The sequence below is a fragment of the Thalia democratica genome, chromosome 2 (genome assembly GCF_965202585.1).
Source record: "Thalia democratica chromosome 2, ktThaDemo2.hap1.1, whole genome shotgun sequence".
Classification (NCBI taxonomy): domain Eukaryota; kingdom Metazoa; phylum Chordata; class Thaliacea; order Salpida; family Salpidae; genus Thalia; species Thalia democratica.
The window spans coordinates 47,341,956-47,367,608 of record NC_139166.1 but is presented as its reverse complement, the minus strand read 5'-3'; the positions used below and the strand labels follow the sequence as shown (position 1 = coordinate 47,367,608).

At 25.0% G+C, this 25,653-nt stretch overlaps 2 protein-coding genes across 3 annotated transcripts; one reads left to right on the top strand and one right to left on the bottom strand.

Annotated features, from left to right (window-relative positions):
• Window positions 1–5,768: 5,768 nt before the first annotated feature.
• LOC145829917 (uncharacterized) lies at window positions 5,769–8,199 on the bottom strand. The gene is made up of 5 exons (XM_082937793.1): window positions 8,089–8,199; window positions 7,982–8,027; window positions 7,471–7,536; window positions 6,962–7,110; window positions 5,769–6,355 (listed from the first exon to the last, which is right to left on the bottom strand). The coding sequence occupies exons 1-5, from the start codon at window positions 8,155–8,157 to the stop codon at window positions 6,314–6,316; spliced, it is 372 nt and encodes a 123-aa protein (XP_082793919.1). The 5' UTR covers window positions 8,158–8,199; the 3' UTR covers window positions 5,769–6,313.
• Window positions 8,200–10,349: 2,150 nt separating this feature from the next.
• On the top strand, window positions 10,350–24,471 carry LOC145829172 (uncharacterized). Of its 2 annotated transcripts, XM_082936895.1 has the most exons (11): window positions 10,350–10,412; window positions 11,812–11,898; window positions 12,404–12,535; window positions 13,348–13,476; window positions 14,871–14,962; window positions 16,997–17,970; window positions 18,387–18,556; window positions 21,711–21,789; window positions 22,396–22,513; window positions 22,796–22,895; window positions 23,342–24,471. In XM_082936895.1, the coding sequence occupies exons 2-11, from the start codon at window positions 11,876–11,878 to the stop codon at window positions 23,415–23,417; spliced, it is 1,893 nt and encodes a 630-aa protein (XP_082793021.1). In that variant the 5' UTR covers window positions 10,350–10,412; window positions 11,812–11,875; the 3' UTR covers window positions 23,418–24,471. The 2 variants fall into 2 exon arrangements, with proteins under 2 accessions (XP_082793021.1, XP_082793020.1); XM_082936894.1 differs by lacking the exon at window positions 23,342–24,471 and having other exon boundaries at window positions 22,796–23,315.
• Window positions 24,472–25,653: the final 1,182 nt, after the last annotated feature.

Here is a 25,653-nt window from a genome sequence, read left to right as displayed (position 1 = left end):
TTTTATTTCAAGCAGTATAATTTTATAACTTAATAGTTTCTCTGATCTTGAAAAAATAAACACTTTTTTTCAACCTCAAAAATAATAATAACTATATATAAATTATATTAAAACTTTTTTTTTAAGTAAATGTTTAGTTTCTCTTATTTGATAAAAGTTAAACTTTAAAGTTTTTAAAGCGTTTTGTGATTAGACTGATTTGGTTTAAACAAAATATTATATAAAATAAGTACTATAAATAAACTAAATTAGAAGCTAGTTTGTAGTAATTTTTCGATAATAAAAACTTTAAAAATCACTCTAATGTACTTAAGATACATATGTTACATAAAACTTATCTACCTGATTTTATTTATACTAAATCGTAACAGCTGAAAGGTTGCAAATTAAAAACTATTTAACAGTCCTACTAAATTAGTTTGTTCATGAAAAAAAAATTGATATTAAACTAGAGCAGGGTTCCCAAAATAGACATTTTGATAAATTTTGTAAATCGGGGGGCACTAACTGTAGAGAGGCAAAGAGAGGGGGCATTTTTAAAGTTCTTTCTAGCTTGTTACTTTATTAAATTTAATTTACCTCTTAAAAATAAAATCTGAAGTATTGTTAACTGAAGTTTCCCAAATAGACGATATCAGAGGGCGATAACTATTATGAGAGGCTTAGAAAGGTATTTAAATAGATTAAGGACAATTTAAATTCGGAAAAATTAAATTTCGACAATTCAAGTTCTTAAACTATTGTTTGCTTTAGAACTCTTAATATCCTTCCATTGTTATGTCTACCTTATTTCCTAAATAATTATCATTTTTAAAACTTATTTTTAATTACTAGAAACATATACTCTATTTGTAAGTCTTTGTTATGAATGTTTAAATGTTCAATAGTTATAATACACCGTAGAAGAGTTTTTCTTAAATCTAAATTCATCAAAACTATGTTCTTTTGTTTCTAGATGTGAGCTGTCTAAACTCAAGGTGTTACGTATATTTTAATAAAATTTAGTGATGTACCGGACGAACAATTTCGGCTCCGGCCGGACCCGGATCCGGACTTTTTTTTTAAACTAGGATCCGGCCGGACCCGGATCCAAACTTTTTTTTCAAATTAGGATCCGGCCGGAACCGGATCCGGACTTTTTTTCAAATTAGAATCCGGCCGGAACCGGATCCGGACTTTTTTCATAACAAGATCCGGCCGGATCCGGATATCAGACAAAAATGGTAATATCCGGCCGGATCCGGACCCGGATAATGAGTCCGGTACATAACTAGTTTTCACATAAAAAGTAGAGCTTACATTTGTAGTTTCAAAATTTCATTTATATAAAAGCTGAAAAAAAACAATGAATAACTTTAAATTAAGTATAAGGAAAATTGATAGAAAGATAAAGTACATCACAGAAACAATATCTGGTAGCTAAGATTAAAATCTATTAAATAAGATCAACTTGTAAAATCAAGGAGGACCCCCCCTATAGCCTTACCAATCTAAAATCAATTAAGATCAAGTTCTTGAACAAAATTAACTAGAAAATCACAAAGTATTGAAAACTTAATCAGCTTAAACTCATTCAAAATCTAAAAGAAAACTAGCCTGAGTTTTTCAAAAATTCTCAAAACTAGCTTAACAATTTGGTAGTAAAGTTTTTAATTTTACTACATAGGTAAAGAGTTGCATTTCTAAAATGTTTATTTCATAGTTTAAATGTAAACAAACGTAAATTAGTAACATGCTCAAAATGAGCCAATCATGGTAGGTGTTTAATTTTAACTGACAAAATGACTCTTTTTGATTTACAATGGGTTTGTTTTTGAATAATATAAAAAAAAATACTTTTCTGTATGATCTTTTTTACTAACTAGATCCGAATCGGCCGGATCAGGATCCGGACTTTTTTTTCAAATTAGGATCCGGCCGGAACCGGATCCGGACTTTTTTTTCAAATTAAGATCCGGCCGGAATCGGATCCGGAATTTTTTTTCAAATTGGAATCCGGCCGGAACCGGACTTTTTTTTCATATCAAGATCCGGCCGGATTCGGATATCAGATAAAAATGGCAATATCCGGCCGGATCCGGACCCGGATAGTGAGTCCAGTACATCACTAATAAAATTATATTAAAATAGAAGAAATAGTCTTCTACATCATTCAGTTAAGAATGTTTACGTAAAATACAGTACTGTTATTTACTTTTTAAACCATATGTAATCAAAGTTTTTCCAATTCTTACTTGAAATTATAAAAGTTGAAATTTGACAAAACATTCCTTTAAGGTATTATGTTTAATTTTTTTTTTTTTTAATTTTATTTAAATTACAATGAAGTGAGAAAACATAAAACTATAATTTAAGCACAATGAAGAAGATACACAAAGCATAAATATAAAATTCATTTTTATTTTTTAGACATTTTTAAAAATTTTGCTTATTTTTTTTTTTTTTTTTTCAGTTAAGAACTTAGAAAGTTTTTAAAGTTTCAAATATAATTAAACAACATTAAACAGTAAGACTTATTTTATTTCTATTATACTTTTGAAACAATTTTCTTTTTATGATGTAACAAACACTGATTGGTAAAACTTTCTTGTTAGAAGGCTTATAATTTTAATTTTTGGATAAATAGATACTTATGATTTATAACTATAAGTTACAAAAGAATGCTTTTATCGTTTGGATTCAACAACTTGTGGTAAACGTGTAATAACGGCATGCTCGTTTCTTTTTTGAATTCTGTGCAAAAGTCAGAAAGGTTTTTCGGGGTGTACTTGTTCAAGGACTTGCAAATGTTGTCTAGCTCAACTCCTGTGTACTTTGCCATGAACTTCACCATTGTTTCTAACAGAGATGCACTCAAAACATTTTCTTTATTACCAGGTTTTGGCTTAGCTGTAGTTGAAATTGAACTTTCGCTCTTATAACTTTTTTGAGTGTCAGTCTTTTTGTTTTGTTTTGTATCAAGATCGCTCGGATCATTATTATAGTTGTAGTCATAGTTGTCATTCAGACCGTCGTCATATTCTTTATTTACGGTCTCGTAGTCATCCACATCACCGTAACCCATGTATTGGTTCAGTCCTTGGTCGTCATTTTGGTACTGGCCGTACGTGTTTTCGTCTCCTGTAATATCATCTAAATCTTCAAGGCTCATTTGCGTGAACTGTTCGCACATCTTCACGATCTCTGGTCGAGCTGTGCTGAGATCGTAACTTTCACATATGAACAACAAACCGTGATTGTCGTTCTGAGTATCCTCGTATAGTATTTCTGTTTCGTTATCATTTGTCTGCTTGCTCTGTAGCTGGTCTTCGTCGGCAGTTAGCTCATCTTTCATGTATTCGGCACCGGTTTGGTTGTTCAACTGCTTGCAAAGATCAATGTAGTGTCTGGGCGTCTCGTAAGTGATGTTTCCGCAGACCTCATACACGTTGTCCGAGTAATGTAAATCTGAAAACTTGTACACGCCGTCAGGTGTTATCACTGAACTGAAATGAGGTGCACTTTTCAAAACCAACCCATCGTAAGCGTAATCGTACAGCCACGAGTTGAAGTAGTCATCGGCAATTTTAACAAAGCGAAACAGCTCGAGAAGTTTGCTGCACGTTCTATTGAGAGTTGCAGAATGCAAACGGTTGAGGCTCTCACAAAATTTTCTGCTGCTCAAACAGTTTGCGTCCTTCATGCCTTTTAAAAGCTCAGTTCCGTTAGCGGTTGTAAGAATGTTAGTAGTCGCGATGCTTTTGAACTGAGACAACAGGTTGTTGATAGGGAGCTGCTCGAAAGTAGGGTAGTTTTTATCCCACTCTGTAACAGCATTTTATTTAGCAACGTTTAGAAAATATTTGGACGTAAATGAACATATAAACAACAAAGCTATGTTTTTCATTATTTAGTTTAAAATAAAAAGTATAGACGTAGTGATTCGTTTGTAATAACTACGGATAGTATTTACTAAAACGAAAGTTTTACTTTCACTAAAAAACTTAAAGAAAATTTTAAGTATATTTCTATCCATAGCTCTTTAAACAAACGTTGACTAAATTGAAACAATGTTCAGTTATCAATGTATTAATTTTAATAATATTTTTTTTTCTTAACGCTTAAGTACTCTATAATCAAAAATAATTCTGTTTACTAAATTTATTTAATTTGAACTTGTTTATGTTTTCAAAAAAATTACATAAAATAAAAACAATTCTATCTACCGTCTTGCTTGCAAGGTTCGACATTGCATTCAATGGTTTTAGTTTGGCTGTTACAAGTACTTCCAGGTTCACACATTTTTTCAACCTTCATGACACCACCTCCACATGAAACACTGCATGGGTAATGCTTCCATGAAGACGGTTCTTCAATTGGATGCGACTTTGTTAGTTGCAAAGTTACAATAACTTTCAACAAAAAATAGTATACTACTTTGTTCATTGTTTAATATCGCCTTGATCAAGAATATCAAGTTATGTATGAATTCTTAAATCTTCTGCTTAAATACTCTTTTGGAAATAACAAAAAAAAAGCGTTTTTTTGTTATGTCTTTCAAAAAGTCTAACGGAAGCACTGTAATTCTAAAAACTGGTATCACGTAATAATAAAATTCTTTTTAATAATTTCACACTTCCGTTATAAAACAAAAGCGTTAACAATTGATGAAAATCAATAACATCTTAATAAATGCTTCTAATGTTGTGCTTGTAGGTTAAAGTGTTTCTACAAAATAATTACTTTTGAGCTTCAGAAATAACGATTTTTGATTAAGCATATACGCTTATTCAATTTTTGTTTCCGTCAAAAATTTTTTTTTTTAGCTTTTATGTAAAAAACCTATTACTTACTTCCAAAAATATAAGCACGCTCAATAAAATTTATCGTAATAAAACTCTACTAATAATTGTTATTATCCGCAAATTTCGGATATGTTTGATGATTTATCGACCTTGAACGTTTTTGTTTTTACTTAAAAATATTTTATTAGAGCAAATTGTTTTTTTTTAAGCTTTTGTTTAAAACTTTTCGCTTGTCAGGTTTTTAAACAAGTTATCTTTATTTTGAAAAAAGAAACTATAACTGTGTCGTATGAAATTGCAAAAAAAAGTTTAATTTAATTTAAAAATGTTTAGTATAAACAATTGCATTTATTTTCCCAGATTATTACAAACAAATCAATGTTTCACTCTTATGTCAAAATATAAAAGATTATCAGTACTTGTACATTTAATGCCCCCCAAAACAACCAAAATAAAGGTGATATCGCTCTCCCCTGGGAAAACCCTGCTTTAGATTAATATAAACGTTTTTTTTTTATAAAACTACTAATTTAGTAAGATTATTAAATTATTTTTATTTTGAAGCCTGTCATTTGTTACGATTTAGAATGAAAACAGTTCATTACTGTGGTGTACGACTCGATAACCGAAAGGTTCCTTTGTACACCAGGTCCTTAGACAAAACTTTTTGAGCGCTTTTTTTATCGTTCAATAAACAATATATAATATTAACATAATCAGTTAAATAAGTTCTATGTACAGTTTTATTATTATAGTTATTGTATCTATAATTTTATAAAGTACAATAGAGTGATTATATAGGTTTTATTATTGAAAAAAAAATCTAAAATAGTTTATTAATCATACTTATCTTAAAAGTTGCAAAGAAACATACGAAGTTGTTGCAATCAGAAATATTTATGTTAAGATGGCTCGTTATTTACAGAGAAACTGCAACTTAAAAAAGAGGAAAACAAAGTATTTTTATCTTACAAAAGATGGAATTAAGCTAGAATACAAGAGTTTGATACACTTTCAAGAATATAAACAGAACATAAAATAAAAAGCTCTTTAAGCGTAAAAAATAACTTAAACAAAACACTAAACTGAAAAAATCCTTCAACAGGAGAAAACGTTTTTACAGAATTTTTCAATTTCTAATGTTAAGTACATTTAAAAAAAACTTACTTTTGAAAACTGTTATAAAATTTCGTTAAAATTTTGATTATACACTTTTAAACTATGTTCGCTGCACGATATTTTTATATATACAAAGTTTAATAAAAAGAAAATGTTTTAAAATAAACGTTTTTATCTCAACTTTGGATTGGCTGCAGGTAGTTTTCGTAAGGGTACAACTAAATTTGCTGATTCTATCTGATTAATATTTTAAATTTCATAAACAAACTTTTTCTTATTATTTGTTTAATTTCTGAACTAAATGTTTTCAAACATAAATTGGTAAAGAAAAGGTTTATAGCAATTATTATAGAATACACATAAAAAAATGCATAGAAAATTTAAAAGAGTTCATTCTTCTTAGTTATCTTTTAGTATTGATTCATTGCGGCACTGTATGATGGAGTTTTAGGCTGTTAAAAAATACATTTTTCACCATGTAGATCAGTTTCGATGCTAATAATTAGGAAAAAGAGTTAAGCTTTAATTTAAGTCAGATTTATTATAAAACTTTTAACTAGTATTCATACAAAACTTTTAGAGAAAAATAATTATAAAAATGGAAAAGAATAAAGAAAGTAAAGTTATTTGCATTAATAAAATAACAAAAAATATAAATTTTATGCTAGCTAGTTAACACTCAACAGTATAACACCTAGAACTTGGGCGAATAGTAAACATAAGTGTGTTTTATATACTGATGCAAAAATATTTAGATTATATAAAAATTAATTAGTACTAGTTGAAGACTAAAACATTTTTCAATCATAAAAATGTGTATACGATATGGTATAAGTTGCTTTATATTGTTTTCAATTTATACCGCTTATAATTTGCAGAAATAAAACTGTAATTTTTTTTTTCTCTTGAAATCATTCTTACAAAACAAGTTAAAAAAAAACTGTTGGTTTATTCACTGTATTAGTTTTAAAAAATTACTTGAACAATTATTTAGAAATTAAAAAAGCATATTTTAAATATATTTAAAACTACGCAACTGTTTAAAAATAGGTTTTTACCTCGTTTAAATTGTTTACACCAAGTCGATTTTTGTGGTTGTTGATTATTACCCTTTCTTCATTTTTGTCTTGGTGCTCATAGTTACAACAAAACTTCAACATCAAACAAATAGTTAAGACAAATACAACTGAAAATGGAGTCCAAAACCCTAAACTCATTAAAGTTGTACCAATAAAAAAAAATTGGACTAAATTAGAACCTTAAATTTAAATAATGTGTTTTTTATAATTTAAGTTTTACGTGTTTTGTATGTATACAAACTATATGGTGGTTACCGCTTGGAAAATATTTTTACCTAAATAACCAAATAAGGTATTTATAAGATACGAAAATAAGTGATCATTACTTACATTAATTTATTAATTTTATGTTTTAACTTAATTGTGTGCTGAGCTGATTAAATATTACCCACTAAGTTCCGTTTTAACTTTTTTTTTTAACTTTATTTATATTGAAAACATAAAGTAACAATACTTAGTTAAAACCAAATATTTTCTGGTAAACTTACACCATCTAGTGTAATATGTATAGTAACAACACCCATCTGTCGTATCGCAACAATATGCAGTTATTCCTGTTGTAAAGTGTTAAATAACATTATAAAAAAATAAATTATGCAGAAGTACCTAAAAGCTGTGGCCTTAAGCTTTCAAATATCATTTCTAATTTAGCAGATTTGTTTTTAGTTTCTTCTCGTAAAATGCGTATTAACGAGCAGTCAATCGTTTAATGATTAAGACAAGCCCACCGCAAAGTAAAACAGATCAACAGTTCTATCAAAATTTAATTGATTCCGGATGAAATCATTATAATCATGTAAAACTAGTAATAAAAATAAGTTACATAGCTATCTCAGTTCATATTAATTAGCAAGACAGTATTTGTGGTTTTTATATAAAAGACGAGTTATAAAAGCTAAAACAAAAAATTAAAAATGATTCAATATAAGTTAAACTTAGATAATTTGTTTTTGAATTTTAGCACGAAGTTGAAGTTTAAATAAAATAAAATTTTCTAACCGTAGCAGTGTTGAAATCCAAAATTCGTAGCACAGTAAGCGTCAGCCTTAAAAAGTTTACTTTATTATTTACATCGAAGAATTTAAAATCATAATTAACAACCTTACCCAAACATTTTTTATAGATGTGATACAAAATATTGACATAATAACAGCTAGTTTTTCTTTTGAAAACATTACTTCACTTTTGTTGCGTCAACTAAATCTAATAAATGTAGCTACATTATAAAAAGTTTAAACTTTATTTTTGTAAATACCCTTAGTATGATTTTCATTCACTCACTTTTTTCAACAATGATTAAATAGTGTAAATTCAATTATGTTTATAAAATGAAAATGTTTTTTTATTCACAAGTATTATCATATTGAAAGTTTCTAGATGTACTTAAATTAACATCTTCTCATCTGTAAAATTTTCTATAAATTCAAGATAAAAAGAAGTTATCAGTTTTCTATCTCATTTAAACGTGGCAAATAATCTACCTAATAGCAAAATATTTGTTTTACTTAAACTCAAGCGTTAGAGTAAAATAAAGAGTTTTGTTAAAACCAAGAATACTAAAACTAGTTAAAATGAATTAGTCTGTATTAATAAGTTTATACGAATTAAACTGGTTTTTAAAGATACTGAGAATAAAGCATGTTTGATTCAACTGTTTACTGAGCAACGTAATTTATAAAACTAGTTGAAAATACTTTTTTGTTAGTTCTTTTTAGTATAAGCAAAACAAAAAAGTACTACTTTTAACATTAATTACATCATAAAAAATTCATTTATAACTTAAACACTAAAATAGTTTGGTTTACAACAAAAAACTAAAACTGAACTTAAATGCTGTAAACCAAGAAAACTTATAAATATATTTTTATAAGTACAAATAAACTACAAGTATACAGTAATGCAAGATGATTATAAGTTAAATAAAAATAAATGAAGTCATTGAATAATTGCTATCAAAAATTATCAAAATTTTAATTTTAAATGGTGTTTTCAGATGGGTGGAACTTTCCTTTAAAATTATTTCAAATAAAGCTGTGACATCATTTCCTTGATAGACTAAATTATTTTCTTACTTTTTTCACATGAATGTTTTGTTAACTTACTACTTCTAAAAATTTTCAACATGTATTAGTTTGGTTTGAAATAAGAACTTAAGACTAAAACATTAATCACGGCAATTTTTTTTAAGTATAGTTTCAAAAATTGTTTTTTCTTACACTTTATTTACTAGTAATAGCTTTACATGTTTTTTATAAAAAAAATTGCCCTTAGTATGTTTACTTTGAAACTGTTTGTCAGGAGCTTTATAGTGATGTAAATGCAATTGAATAAAAAAAAAAACAGGTTTAATATAAAAATATGTTTTTAATCGTTTATAACATTTTTAGTATTGTCACAAAATTATCTCATAGAAATGTTCGGATCTACAAATAAATTATTGGATCACTTTGTATAACTTTAAGTTAAAGAGAGTTTAACAACTAACAAATTACATATTTATAACCTTAACTGAGAATTTTTCTTTTTCTTAAGAGCAAAGCATGTGACAATAGTCAATTAAGAAGGCGTTAAAAGCACTTTAAACTGTAGTAAAACAATTAGATTTAATTAAGTAACGATTGATCACCATCACAAATGTTTTATTAACAAAAAGTAGTTGTCTTTTTTAATTAATTCGTTTACAAAGTCACATTTAACATCTCGACATGTATATTACCTATGAAATGTATAAATTAAGATGATAATTTTTGTAACTTAAACAACGCTTGATTTCTAGTTTAAGTACCACTAAATACCCCGTTTGGCAAACTAATTTTTTTATAATTCATACAAATGATTACATCTATATATTTTAAACTATAAACTGAATACTTGTTAAATAATATTTTTGAGCAAGATAGTGGTGTTGTCTGTCATACAAAAAATTAAAAAATATGCCGCTTACTTTTAATTTTTATAAATTGTACTTATATGACTTAGTCTTAAAAAATTCTATTATTATACGAAGTGATGAAATGCAAAAAGTTTAACTTTTGAACTTTCTGCAATTAAATATCACGATTAATTTAATCAAAGGAAACAATTACTGTTTCCAGATTATTGAAATATCATTGTTATAAGCTGTAATTATATTTTAAATTAGTTTCAAGGTTATTTTTCTTAATAGAAAAAAATTACATTGCAACAAATTGTTTGCATTAAAATTTAGTAGATTTGAAGTTTCCTAAGACTATTAAAATGGTACTAAAATACAAAAATTTATTATTCAACAAAAAATAAAAAGTATAGATAAGTGATATCATAAATTAAAAGAAAAGCTCCCAGATCGTTAAAAGTAATATTTTTGTGAATAAATACCAATAAAAATGTTTTTTATAGTTACCAGGTTTTTTCACGACCTCGACCAGTAATTTCAATCATAAAAACTAAAGTAAGTCATAGCCCTTAGAAATTATGTTTAATTCTAAATAGACGTCATAAAACTAAAAAAAATTTGAATTATAAAATAACCCCTTTAATATTATATTAAAGATAAAAAACTTATACTAAATAAGTTTTTGATATATAGATATTTGTTAAAAAAAAACTTTTTAAACCTAATGTACTCGTAAGCAACGTTGTCAGAATTCTAAAAATAAATATAAATAAATATTTTTAAATATTAAATAAGCGTTTGTTTTAATGTAGAATGTCATACTTAAGTAATTGTGTATATTTAACTAGTTACTCATAAAAATCTGACTTGTATACTCGTAATTTTTGTAAATTTTTTATAGTTTTGATAAATTTCAAAACTATAATCTAAAAGAAATTAAAACAAATTTTAATTAGTAGACGATCTAAATGACAAACTTTTAAGATTTTTTTCTTAAAAAAGATGTGATATGATTGAAACATACTAAATAATTCTTAACACTATAGTGTAATTTTTTTATTGACCTTTTTACTTTAAATACAAAAACATTTTTTGAAAAATAAAGTATGTAGAGTGTTTTTATGTTTAATAAAAAATATTGGAGTAATTTATTTATGTTTTAGTAATCTGTTTACGTAGTATTAATTTACAAAAAAAATTCTTAACATGTTTTTTGTTAAATACTGATTTGATGAATAATAAAATCGTTCAGTATAAAGAGCTTAGACTATAATTATTTTTCTGTGGTATTCTTAACAATAAAAAGTGTTTCACTAAGTTTCGGTACGTTTTAAAAGAGGTAAAAAATTAATTGACTTATAAAGTAAATAAATGTTTTTAAGGTTTTGAGATTTTATTTAATTTTAGAATTAATTTTCAAAATTTACAAAAAACTTGAAATTTTGGCGAAATTAAATATATTTTTAAATAACTAGTTGTATTTTACTAAACTATCCATAAAAGTATAATTAAAAAAAATAAGTTTGATGATTTAAAGAATAAGGAATAATGAATTTAAAAATATTTGTTTTTTTTATTCGTAAAAGTATTGAAAATAAAATATTAAAAAAAGTTTTTTTTTTCCTTACTTAATTTGTGTCCGATGTTTTAAAATTGTTAAAAGTTTATTTTAAAGTATTGATGATGTTTAATTGAATACTTGTTAACTATTTTTTGTCTAAAGATGAGTTTTTTTTAATCTACTTTTTGTTTACATGAAAGCAATAATCAAGCTTCATTGATGCTAACTTATGACGCAAAACTGATAAGTCCCAAAGGCTTAGTTGATTTTTCCTTACTCGCACGTTTTTAGTTTCAATGCATCACGTGATGAAACTGTAAAGTATAAAATGTCACTAATAACTGTTTTGCTCATTACATCGCGACAATATCATTTACAAGCTGTAAAAAACAGATAAGGACACACGAAGAATCTAGCCAAAGAACGAAGTTGAACAAATTTACTAAACTTTTATACCATGCCCGTTGCTATTGCTAAAAGGTTTGTGTTAATAACCTTTGAGTTTAAGTTGAAACAAATTCAGTTTATTGAAATTACCTTAGTTTTAAATTTAGAACGTTTATAGTAAAATTAAAATTGTATTTTGTTACCGGATTGTATGATTTAATATTATTATTTTAATATCAAAAAATTATTATAAAAACTAATGCTAAACTAGCAGAATTGTTTTATTAGCTAAAACACAATTTAATTAAAAGCGTTTGTTTTTGCTAGAGAAAAAAATTAAACTTGAGTTGTAGTTTAATCACACATTTTAGTTTGCTCAATTCAAATAAACATAGCTAACGTTTTTATTTGAAATTCACCAAATTGATTTATTCTGCCGACGTGTTTATAAAACAAGAGCCACTTAAAAAGTGCTTCAAAAGTTGTTCGAAATTTAAAAAAGTTGAGAGTTTATCACTTTTTAAATCTATTTCACAATTTCAACCAATTTAATCATTATTGTACAAAAATAAAATATATATTTATTTAAATCGTTTAGAAATCAAATGGCTAAAACTAGAAAGAGAGGCAGTAGATCTGCTTTTGAGAAAGCAACTTTCACAGACCGTCCAGTTACAAAAACTTTGAGAAGAACAGATACAAGTAGAAGTTTAGACAAACCTAAAAGAAAGTAAGATTGTTTTCTTTGAAAAAAAATGATTATTAGCAAGTTTATATGAAAAATTTTGTAGTCAATTTTTAAAGCTTCATAGCATTTAACATCGGTATTATTTCGTTTTCAAATTATGAAAAAGAAATCAGTAATGATGTGTTATTTAAGCCTTTAAAACGAATTTATTAAACCAATAGCTGATTTTAAGTTTTAAAACAAGACTTTTTTCTTAAATATACCTTATCTAAATCTAATTCAAATAGTGCCACTTTTTTTTTTGTAGTTTTTTTTTTCATACGTACTTGTTGTAATAACCATTTTTTTAGTTTTTATGAAGTTTGAAAAGTTTTTTATATTTGTTTTATATATACTTAATTTTACATAACGAATAATTTTAATCGATTTTGTATATTACAAATTTAATGCATTTAGTTTAGATGATATACGTTTTTTTGCATTTCTAGTTACTAATTTGCATAGGTAAAACAATGATGAATATTTAAAGTTCAAAAAAGTTTAATAACATACAATGATTGTTAATACAAATTAACTGTTTAATTAAACAAAGCAACTGTAAAATAAATTAAGCAGTAGCTTCTTAAGTCAGTTGTTCAATTGTAGAGTTTTACAATTGTAAAATTTTTAATAATAAGTATATATTCTCCTACATACTAGATTTTTTACTCGAATTTGACTTAATAAAACTATGTTTCATGCTTTGATTTTCAGAAAACAAATAAAGAGATCTCAAGTACTAGAGGAGAAATAGTATACTTATTCTTTCAAGACTTTATTATGCAAACTAACTAGTAAAACTATTTTAAAAACAGAGAAGAAATTAAACGACGAAATAGTAACTCAAACACCAAAACAGACACTAGTTTCCTTCTGTATTTTTTTGCCTTAGTTATGATTGTAATTGCATATGTTGTAGTGAACAAGCAACCAAACGGGCAAAAGTGAGAAAATAGAACTTAGTTAGAAAGGGTGCTAAAAACAAATACTGCTTAAGTATTTGTCATTGATACCAATAACATACAACGTAATTCGGTCTTAAAAGACTAACTTAAAATCTTTAGTTATTAAAAAAAGACTTTAAACTATTGTTTTGTTTATGATAGAGATTAACTGTAGATGTTGTAGTATATATTTTTTGTTTAGCATTAAAGCTTTGAATTACTTTCTAAAACATTTATTTTCATTGTAATGTAAAAAATCTTAAATACATTCTCAAATGAATTTAATTCATAAGTTATGTTTTTATAATAAATGGATAGTTTTTTATAAAGCAAATATATTCTTTAATATGCACACTTTTATTGTTGTACAGTATTTTTAAATAGTTTGCTTCGAACTAAGATCTTATTTGCAGTAGTTTTCTTTTTAACTAATAAATTTTAAAAAATTTTATATTTTATTTTTTACAATTTATTAAATCTGATTTTTTCAAAATTTTAAAACAATTTTGCTTTTCTTTAACTAGCAATGTATTTTTATATATTTATTATATAGTCATTTAGTCATTAAATGTTTTTTTTTTTCGTTTTTTTTACATGATATTTATAAAGTTATTCATAAACAAAACTACTATCTCCAGCTAAAAAAGTTATCTTTAATTAAAACTAAGATAAATTTATATTTTTTTGACATTTTATTGTAAACAAAATAATTTTTCTACTTAAATTCTTTCAGTGAATTTAAATATTACAATTATTAGTGTTTTAAACAACAAGTCAAACTAAAGATCAATTTTTACTTCTTGCTTTCTTTCGTACTTTTAAACTTTTTTTGATTTAAGATGTCGAGAAAGTTTGTATAAACGTTGCATTGTATTTAGATACTAGACTATTGCTTTGGTAGTCAATTAAATTTAAAGGTTGCACAAAGCAGGCTGGTCAATTTTTGAAGTAGATATGATGTTAAATGAAATACTTAAACAGAATATTTTAAATAGTATGTTACATCTATACTGATATAGTTTTTTTAGTGAATGCACTTGAAAGAATTTTCTAAATGCATAAACTTTTTTTTATTAGTTTATTTCTTTTACCAAACTACTTATTTGATAAGCTGTATTTAATTAAAGATTATTTTTAATATAAGTCGACTAAAAGTTTCAAACTATGTTTTAACGTTTGCAATAAAAAAACCAAAATTAGGGTTGTAACATTTAGCTTAAAATAGAATAGTTTTAAAAGTTGTTTAATGTAATACAATCTAGTTTTTGTTTTTGCGAACAATAGTTATAAAAGTTTAACAAAATAAATACTTTAGTGCATTAAAAGTTTTATATTAAAAACACTTTGAAACTTCAAGTCTAATTTTACTTAGTTTTACATATTCATAAATGTAGGAGTATAACGCTAAAAGATGAGCTCTCCTTTTTAGACCAACCGTCCGATCTTTTGCCTAAAGAAGAAATTTTTCAAGAACCTATCGAAAAAGGTTGTATAAAGACTTTTACTTTAAGTAAATAATTTTAAAAAAGGCAAAAAATAGTTTTAAAAAGATATAATATATTAAGATTTTAAATAACTGTTGTTTTGAAAACAATAGAAATTAAGCAGTCGAAAACTTACTAAAAGTTTTCATTTTAATATTAATTTTCAATAGTTTATCAATTATAACAATAACTAGCTTATCTTTTTCAATAACAGTATAAATTATGTAAAAAGCTATTAATTATATTGGAATAAATGAAATTAGGTTTACTTTAATTTTTCTAGCCATTTAAAAACATAATCTAAATCTAAAGTAGTCACGATTTAAAACAAATTATAACAAATGGCTTTTTTGCAAAAAAAAAATGAATAGGCTATCAGCTAAAACATTTGAAACAACTTATGCTTTATTTACAAAGATATATAGTTTTTACAACAAAGGCCAATAATGAGCTAAAATTATATTTACATGTAAATACAGAATTTAAATGTTTTGTCCTGCGTATTCTATAAACAAGGTTTTTTGTTCGAGAAAGAATGAAAAATAGAGGTGTAATTTCTATATTTTACCGTTTAGTATGCAAAACATAAAAAGTAAAACCAAAAAAAAAAGCTTTTAGACTTTTATGTAAACATTGGTCGCTTTACTTAACGACGATTTTGAATTTTTATACTGTCTGTTCAGTTGTTTTTTTTATTTAAACAGCTTAGGATATGACTTTAAATAAAGTTTTTGAATATTAGTTGTCTTTAAGTAAATTTCTGTATTTAAGTAATTTATTTAACGCAAAAGTTTGTTTTGTATTGTCTTTTTTTTCAATTTGCTTGTGTTAAAACATAACCAATCTGATTGTATTTATCTATGATTTTGTTATTTTCAGTACTGTGCAACTAATAATTCTAATGTATAACAATCATTGTTTAGTGTTACCTACAAAACAATGATAACTGTTTTATGTACCTGATAAAAAAGTTTAAATTAGTGTAAGTTTTTGTGGGGTTTAAACACAAGCTGATGAAAATAAACAAAGTTTCTGTTCTAGTGTTAAACTAAACAAGTTAAGTGCATAAAAACCTATAACAGGCTTTTACTTTAATGTCTGATTAAAGCTTCAAACATTAAACTGTTGCTCAATGTATTACTTTTCTATTGTCTGGTTAAAACAACCGAAGTTAGTATTTAAAGTGACACTATATCAAAGATAAAACTAACCTTGAATATTAACCTAGTTTTATAATTGACACATATTTAAATCTTTACACTGGCTTTTAAGTCTACTTAAAAGAAGGAAGTAAAAATATTTGGTAATTAAATTACTACGTAAAACTATCTAAAAATACAATTAAGCGTCACAATAAGTCAGAAAAAATATTTTACTTTTCTTCAAAATAATAAACTACCAAAAAAGGCTTGTAAAATGAATATTAAACAAAAAAATATTTTTTTATAAATTTAACAAATTAGCCTTATTTTAGTACAGATTTTAAGAACAAACTTTTCTTTATTTCTAAAGAATAACTAGGATTGTATTTTTTTAAAGTACTATTTTATCTGTTTTCGTTTAATTACTACACTTTTTGATTTTTTCACTGAATTTAAAGTTAAAAACAAAAACAAGTTATAAACAATACTAGATTGAGGTATTAATAAAGTTTTCAATAACTATAAATACCAACTAGATTAAAACAAACACAAATTATTTAAGTGTAAACTTATTTTAACTTTAAGAATTTAATTTTTTTTTATTTAACTCAAAAAAAGTGATTTGATGAACATTACACGAATGACTTACACTTTTTATATCAACAAAACAACTTTGTCGTTTATTTATGTTAACATTTTAATATTTAACTGATTAGTAATTTAACTAATTTAGTAGTAAACTGTTGATTAATACTTGGTACTATTTTCTTTTCAAAAGATCACAATATATAATGTGCAAGTTAGCATCTAAACTTTTGTTATTGATAAGTATTTATATAACGAGTTGTGAAAAAACAGTAATAATGCTAATACTTTATAAGTTTAAATTTATAGAGTTCGATCAAAGTTTTGAAGAACTAGAATTGAACAAAGTTGTTAGTGAAAACAAAAAAGAAGACCTAAAAAGCATAGAAGTCCAAAAAGAAATTACTAAGATTGAAAAAACTGATGACATTTCTACAACTAAGGTCGATGTTAATGAGGAATATATAAATGAATTAGAAGCTATAGACGATAAAAAAGTAGCGAAAAAATCTTCTGTAACAAAAACACAAGAAGTAAAAGCATCAGACGCTAAAAATTCATTATCAAGTGAAAGAACTCAAAATTCAGAAAACTTGCACGATTCTTTTAAAACAAACAAAATTGAATTGATAGAAAAACAAGAAAACAACAAAGAAATTTCAGATAAAGTAAAACAAGAAAGTTCACATAAATTAAAACAAGATAGTTCAGATAAAGTAGAACAAGTAAGTTCAGATAAAATAGAACAAGAAAGTTCACATAAAGTAGAACAAGAAAGTTCAGATAATGTAGAACAAGTATGTTCAGATAAAGTAGGACAAGAAAATTCAAACAAAATAGAACAAGAAACTTCAAACAAAATAGAACAAGAAAGTTCAGATAAAAACGAACAAAAATGTTCAGATAAAGTAGAACAAGTAAGTTCAGATAAAAAAGAACAAAAAAGTTCAGATAAATTAAAACAAGAAAGTTCAGATAAAATAGAACAAGGAAGTTCAGTTGTTGAAACAGAAAACTTTTTTGCCTGGTCACCACAGGAAAAAGTTGAAGAGACTTCTAATGAAAATAACGACGATGATGTAGCAGCTAAGACCGAAAAAGTAAAAAGTAATGAGGCAAAAGTTGATAAATATGAAAACGAAATTGACATTGAACATGTCGAATTTAAAACTGACGAATTTTTAACCAATGATATCGAAACTGTTACCTCGAGTAATAAAAAAGTAAATGAAGATTTAAAAAAAGAAGATACTGATCACGAAGCTATTGTGGAACTTAAAAAGGTTTTGTTTGTATTTTAACTTGAATAAGTTTTTTTTTTCAGCTTTCCAATGTATTTTGGACTTTTTATTTGTTTAAATTATTTGTTTTACTTTTAAATTAAACTGTTTGCAATTTAAACAAAACTTATGATAACTTTTTTTATATTCTATCTACCTTATAAATGTTTAATTAAATAAAAAAAAATCACAAAAAGTATAAAGCTTCAGCATTTTCTGAACAGAAAGTACAACTATTAATAATTAATTACAATTTACAAAAAAATATACTGAATGAAGCTATATAACTAAATTATAGTTTTACTTCAGTTGTTATACTATATAAATCTTAAAGGTTATACTTTTTCTTACTTAATTTCTAAAATATTAAAAAAATCCAGTAAATATTTTTATTATAATATTTAAATAACACTATATAGGTGATTCCAAAACACAAAGAAGGTCGATTAGTCAACAGGAAAAAATCTTACATAGCTCAATTTGTGAAGGAAGTTAATGAAAATAAGAAACTGGATGGTGAAGAGGAAGAAGAAGATGAAGATGACGAAGAAGAAGAAGATGAAGAAGAAGAAGAAAAAGAAGGAGATATGTAAGTTCAATTATTTTAGTAGAATAACAGTTTTTTGCAGTCTATTTAACTGTTAATATATATCTAATTTAAAACTGAAGCTAATTGTTGTAGACTGTAGAGTTTTCAAAGCTAGTCTAACTATTAGTGTGTATATATTTTCTGTCTTATCCCGGTTGGTAAGTTCTTTTTTTTTCAAAAGACTTAAAATATCACTAGCTACACACTTACATGAACAAAATTTAAACTTAATCTAAGTTAATTTTCAAACACAACCTTTAATTTCTAAATTACAAAAATATTTGAGATAAACATAGTTCGAAATATTTTTAAATAAACATACTTGAGTACAATAAATTTATATTTATACAATGCTATATTTAAATCAATAAATAGTATATTACCATTTTAAATTGCTTCACTAATTTATGAACAACACGACTACAATTTTTAAAGTTTGTAACAAAAAATAATTTTTATCATAAAGTTTATACACTTAACGATGAAATGTAATATATTATTATATTTGTTGCAAAAACTTATCGTAACTGTATTTTAAAGTAGTTGTTTGGTCATTTAAAAGCGTAATGTTATTTTGAAAACGTAATGTTATTTTAAAAACATTTAAACTTTTTTAGTTCCGAACTAAATATACAAACTAACTATATTGGATTAATTTATATATAGACGCTACTTTCCTTTGAGCTGTTCTATTTCTTATTGTTTAATTACAAATAAACTTTGTAACTATCGTAGTATTAACATCTTTACACTAAAGTTCACGACTTATACATGTAATCATCTCTAATTAGGCATATTTCTATTTTTACTGCAATCCTGTAAGCTTTATTTTAAATCTTTATTTAATATGTTTTTTAAGCAGCCTTTACCTTACTACTATTATTAGACAAATATGTAAAACTAGCTTCTTTAAGTTTTAAATGTTTTCCATTAGATTCATATAATTTTATTGTAACGATAAAGTTGAAACTTCTTTTTTGAAAAAAAATAAAGCTTTGATTTAGTAAATTTGCATTACATACTTACGTAAAAAAACAAATAAAATACATCAGAAAAACTCTAAAATAAATTAATTGTTTTTCAAACATTTTACTTTTTTCTAAGCACATAAAACAGACTTTTGTATATTGACAACAATATGACTTAATCTAGAACTTTATAACATGATAGGCCTACTTAAATAGCTGTTTAAAATATTTTTTAAAACTTTTTAATAATTTAATTTTTTTATCTTACTCTTTATACTATTTCAGTATTTTAAGACACTTTTTTTTTTGACACTACATATGTACACATTTTTCTAATTTTTTTTAGTGATGCTAGAACACTTTTGTTTGATTAATAAACTACGATTTTTGATAAGTTATTTATTTGTTTTCATAGAATAAATTTAGTTTTCTAACATATAAGCGAATTCTAAAGTGTTAGACAACAGAAAGTAGTTAATTGAACACGATAATGAAATTTACGCTCAAAAGTATGATCAAAAGACCTATCGGTCATCGAGCAACACTCCACTTATTTACTTATACAACCTTAAGCTAATAAACTGCATTAAAAAAATCGACACTTAACACTATTTTATTAAGAAAGACAAAGTAAATAGAATCCAAGTAAACCATTTAATGGAGATTGAGTTAATGTGAAAATATAAACAAGTTTTAGATAATAAAAAATTGCTTAGAGTAGAGTACCTGCAGGCCAAATTCAGCCAACAATATAAATCTCTGGCCCTCTTTTTAGAATTTTGTATAATTAAGAAAAGTTTATGCAAATCGTCTAAATATGAGCTTACAAAATGATTTAAGTTGTGCTTTTAAATTGATTTTTTAGTATTAAGTAGTGCTAATAAAATGATTGTTTCATTGTAAGTTTCACTTTAGTATTAAAAATTTTATAATAAAATTTTCAAAATTATACGTCCTGCAAAAGAGTTTTTTGGTAGTTTTGGTTCACCGAATAAAAAAGTTGCCTATCCATAGCTTAGAGTAATACACTCAGACGTATCAACTTGTTATAAACTCCAAAAATGAAAAAGTTCTTTGAAGTCATAACTTATTTGCTTCAACAAGAAATAACATTATCTATCTAGTGCTATCAAGTGTCTACAACTATACACACAAAAGAAATATAAAGTTACTAAGTTAAATTTCTAATAATAATCTAAAGTCTTATAAAACAATAACAACTGCAGTCTAGTTTACAGTCTTGATTGGATTAATGCACTTAGAAGCCGATTAAAATACTCAATAACGATTCTTAAACTAAAGTAATTATCAGTATACTTCTGTAGTATATGGAAATTATAGGACCATAGCAACTTACTTCATTTTTGTTTAATCAATTGTTCTCTTAGTAAAATAATCCTAAGATAAACATGGAACCTTAAAATATTGCCTTGGTATTTTCTGTCTGTGTCGTTTCAATCCAGACTTTGCGACTTTGATAAGCTAGATAATAATTACCATTTTTACTATTAAATATCTTAAATTAAGTGAAAATCTTATAAGTGGTAATCTTTATGTACTTATCATTTAATGATGATAACTTTACAGCTAATGGACAACAAATAAGTTTCTATTTATAAAAACATGATAATGCTGTGTATGAACCCATTTATATTTGAATTATAATACTTAAAAACTTTTTTTATCGTTTAATAATAAAGCTACGTCAACAACAAATATATAGATAGATTGACAGTCAAAATATTTTTTATTTTAAAGAAAAGTTCGCTTATAAAACTCATCATTTGATGATACGTTTGGATATTTCGTAAAAATTTTTCAGTTCTGAACTTAATGTTTTAAACTTCATTGGTAAATACTTTATTTATTTATAAAAATTACAATTCTAACTTGGTTTGTGTCAAAAGTATTTATAGATAACCTTAAATATTTTTTAAGCCGGTAGTTTACTTATTGCCTTATTAAGTAATGTTTTAAGATAACAAGTAAAATGAAACTTTATTAGACCATTGCTATATTTTGAATAATAAATTTGTCATTTCGTTTAAACTACATAAACTAAAAGGTATCAAAGTGACAATTTAGTATATTTTAGCTTTTGTGCATAGTTTTGAAAATATAGAACTTTCAAACTTGATTTTTTTAAACATTTAATGTTAAAGTTCTAAACGAAAGAAAATAAATAGATTTAGTCAAATTTCCGAAGGGGTGTGGAAAAGGATGGTGAAAAAAGGTGTTGGACGACATCCAAAAAAAGGCGACCAGGTTAAGTAAATACAATACAACAAACTTTGTCTACAAAACATCTTTTTGCGTCTTTAGTTATATTTTATAAAAAAAAAAACGTTAACTATGGTTAACTGTTTTTAACAACGGACAAAACTTATCTTGTTTAAATTATTGTTTTTTTAATAACATTTGGAATTATCAAAAACAAAAGTAAAAAAAAACAGCATTTTGAAAGGTTTTTTATTTAATAGACTGAGTTTATTGTTATTTTTATCTAAGTTTTGATACTTTTAACTTTTTCTTTAAATTTTTAAATAGTTTATATTAAAAAAAGAAAACATAAAACTTTAAAAATCCTTACATTTTACATGAAAAATATAAAAGTAAGAACTCTTAAACAAGAGTTTACAACATTTTTGTAATAGTTAAACAAGTTTCAACAATACTATTTTGAAAAAATAAACATAACTTTTATCATTAATGGTGTTATGTTATAACTGTTTAGTATAAACGTAGTTGTAGTTTATTGTCTTTTTTTGTAAAATTTTATTAATTTTAATATCTGTATAAGTTTTAAAAACATTTTAAAACGTTCTTTAAAAAAAATACCCGAATTCATATTAAATAAAGTTTTTGTTTCAGGTAAGCCTGCACTGTGTGGGGTACATTGACTCTAATCCACGTAGGAAGTTTTGGGATACACATGAGCTAGGACAAAGAAAATTTTCCTTTAAAGTTGAGGAAAAGCAAGTTATCAAAGGTATCAAATAGTATATAAAATAATAACAAAAGTAATTATATATAACAGTATTTAAAAAAAAAGTTTACAAGTTCTTAGTTTTAAATAAAAATGCTTTTTTTTAACTGTAAGTTTTTTGGTTTATCAAACTTCTGAATCCTAAGACTATGTAAGATTATGAAACTTTCTCAATAAAATCACCTTAAGTTAAATGCAAATAATTAAAAATATGTTTATCATTTTTTAACTTATTACAGTTTTGGTTGACAAATGCAGTTATGTAAGTTAGTATAATTTTGATAGGTTTCGACGAAGCCGCTATTTCTATGAAACTAAGTGAAGTAAGTTTCTTTAAGATTGATTCGAAGAAAGCGTATGGAAAGTTTGGATTCGAAGCATGGGAATATCCTTTTGTAAATTTTTATAATTTTATCTTCGTACTTTATTTAAAATATCTAGCGATAATATTTTATGACTGTCTAGTACATTATATTTAGTTTAAGTAACTAATCAAGTATTAACAAAAGCAAGTTTATTTAGTAATTGTCTATAACAGTTGTTGAGGTGGTAAGTTATAACAAGTTTAGTAGTATAAAAACATTTTTTATTATAAAAACAGGCTCATTGATAAAAATAATCATCAAACTAGTAAATAGGTATTAAGTCATAACATATTTAATCGATTTGAAGTTTAAATTTGTTGTATTATAGTACAAACAAATATAAACTATAGCAAACAAAAAAACAACGAATTTATAAAGCAATTAGGGTTATTAGCTTAGCTATTTATAATACTAATATAGTTTTAAAATTTTTGCTTCAATTCCTTAACTGTTGTTTAATTGACACGATCCCGCCAAGTTCGGACCTTTTCATGGAGTTTGAACTTGTTAACATAAAAAGAGTTGGAAAAAGAAAAAATTAAAGAAAACTATAAGAAGACTTTATCACTCAGAAATGATGAATAGAAAGAAGTTTAAATTTTTATATGCTCGCTTTATAATAGTTTATTAGAGATTTTCGTTAAACTGATTTTAACTACAACCACTTTTTTGTTGTAAAATTTTTGGTACTAAAATATAGATTAGTTACATTAAAACTTTTATGTTCTAGTTGAAGTATTTTAACAACAAAAATTATAATACATTACTTTTTAACTATTAAAACTATTAAGATACTTTTTTGTCAAGTCATAGTTTTTTTTTAAGAAAAAAAAAATTAAATAGTTTTAAACTGAATCATGACTGTAAAAACAAATACTTTGTATAAATTTTTTATTAGTTAAAAAAACAAACTAAACTATTTTGAAAGAAAAATATGACATTAAAACCTAAAATGTTATTTTAGTTTTAGCTACTGTAAATACTCAGAAAAATGACATATGCTGTTTGAGTTTATCTATGGTCACAAAAAACTTAAATATTTCAGTTAATAATTTTTTTTAACGTTTTAACTTTAGTTCTAAAACAATTAAACTGACACAGGAAACATAAAAAACTTTCAGAGAAACAAAATTTGAGATGTTTTGCGGAACATACATTTAATACTTTGACTACCAAAGTTTTTATGCTATATAGTAATTGCCTTTTCTCTAATGCATTTTAAAAATTATATTATGTTTAAAACTCCTTATACTCAGTGTTGATACTTCATTTAAAGTAATAAGGAAGAACTTATACCTAAAAATAAAAACCAAATACTAAAAAATTAAGAATTCAAAACAATTTTGCTTTTGCTATAGTTCAAACTTATAACAACTTATGTTTATTTTGATAAACATTTAAAAATGAATACACTAAAAAAAATTGTAAAACATTTATTTGTTTTTTAACTTTTAAACTCAAACACATCGCCTAGTTAGTATTGTGTCGTAAAATGTATTGCTGTTGTTTGAAACATTCTGTATTTTGTTTAACTTTTGATTCTTCTGTAAAACCATCACCATTGAAATTTAAACTGTATGCTGTAATAAATAAAATAGTAAAACTCCGATTATGACTACTTATTAATTATTTTTTCAAAATTTTAGTTGTAGTATGTATATAGCTAATATTTATAGTTCTTATATGTACAAGAGTTGTAATTAGAATTGTAATTAAAAGAATTTCATGACTATTTGTAATGTACTTAAAGTCTAATACTTTGAAGGACTCTTTTTAGAACAATGTTTTGTCCTGTAGGACTCTTCAGCTATAGTAATAACATTCAGAAAAATAGTAGTTTAATAACATTTACTTTAATTAATGTTTTAACAATAAAATGTTTTAACAATAAAAAAGCTACAAAGTGTTTTGTTTAAAATTTATTATTTACCTATTAAAAAACCTTTTAAGCTTTTTATGTTAATGTTTGTAAAACTGTTTGACACCAATTAGACATTAAATATATAGATGCTAATGATTTTCTGAAAAAGGAAAACACACAAAATACTTTTATGCAGCCTTTGTTCCGCACTCAAATTAATCATGAGTCTTTTAGCACCCGACACCTTCAAAACAAACAAAACTTCTCACCTCCCTTGGCGTTTTCGAAGTGATGTTGGAAATTGCTGTGCAAGTCTAATGTTTCGTTATGGAAAAATCCTTTCTCCACACTGCCGACGAACGCGTTTTCTGTTTGCGAAAAAGCAACGATTGAGTCTTGGCAAATCGAGGTTGACCAGCAATTTTCTGGCGTTTTGGTGTTTCTGGAGCATTTTTTCTGTCTTTTCCACTTTGCGCGGCGATTTTGAAACCAAACCTGTTGTATTGTATTAGATATAGGTAATCCGAAAATACCTTATAACTAAGGTAAACAAACGCTCAAGTTTTGTATTAGTTGTGAATGCGAATTACTTATAAGTATTTATGGTAAATATTTTAAATTACTTTTACAATGTTTTTTAAATTGAAATTCATTTCAGTTTAATTTAGAAAATAACAATTTGTACTTGTTATACTGCTGTTTTTTACTTTTTATACTTTTAAGTATTGCACTAAAAATATATAACTTATTATTTACTTTGAATATATAATTTATTGTTAATATAATGAGAAAAAGGGCTCAAAAATTTAATATAAGGACTTGGTAAACAATACAACTTTCAATAATAAATGATTAGAAATATTATATATTACAGGTGTAAATGTTTAGTTTAGCTTTTAAACAAGTGATGATTAAAA

Coding starts and splice junctions, on each gene's coding strand:
- LOC145829917 (XM_082937793.1), bottom strand. CDS start 8,157: ATGTTTTCAAAAGAAAAACTAGCTGTTATTATGTCAATATTTTGTATC. Junction 8,028..8,088: donor CATCTATAAAAAATGTTTGG/GTAAGGTTGTTA, acceptor AAACTTTTTAAG/GCTGACGCTTACTGTGCTAC. Junction 7,111..7,470: donor TACATATTACACTAGATGGT/GTAAGTTTACCA, acceptor TAATGAGTTTAG/GGTTTTGGACTCCATTTTCA.
- LOC145829172 (XM_082936894.1), top strand. CDS start 11,876: ATGCCCGTTGCTATTGCTAAAAG. Junction 11,899..12,403: donor CCCGTTGCTATTGCTAAAAG/GTTTGTGTTAAT, acceptor TAAATCGTTTAG/AAATCAAATGGCTAAAACTA. Junction 13,477..14,870: donor AAGCAACCAAACGGGCAAAA/GTGAGAAAATAG, acceptor TCATAAATGTAG/GAGTATAACGCTAAAAGATG.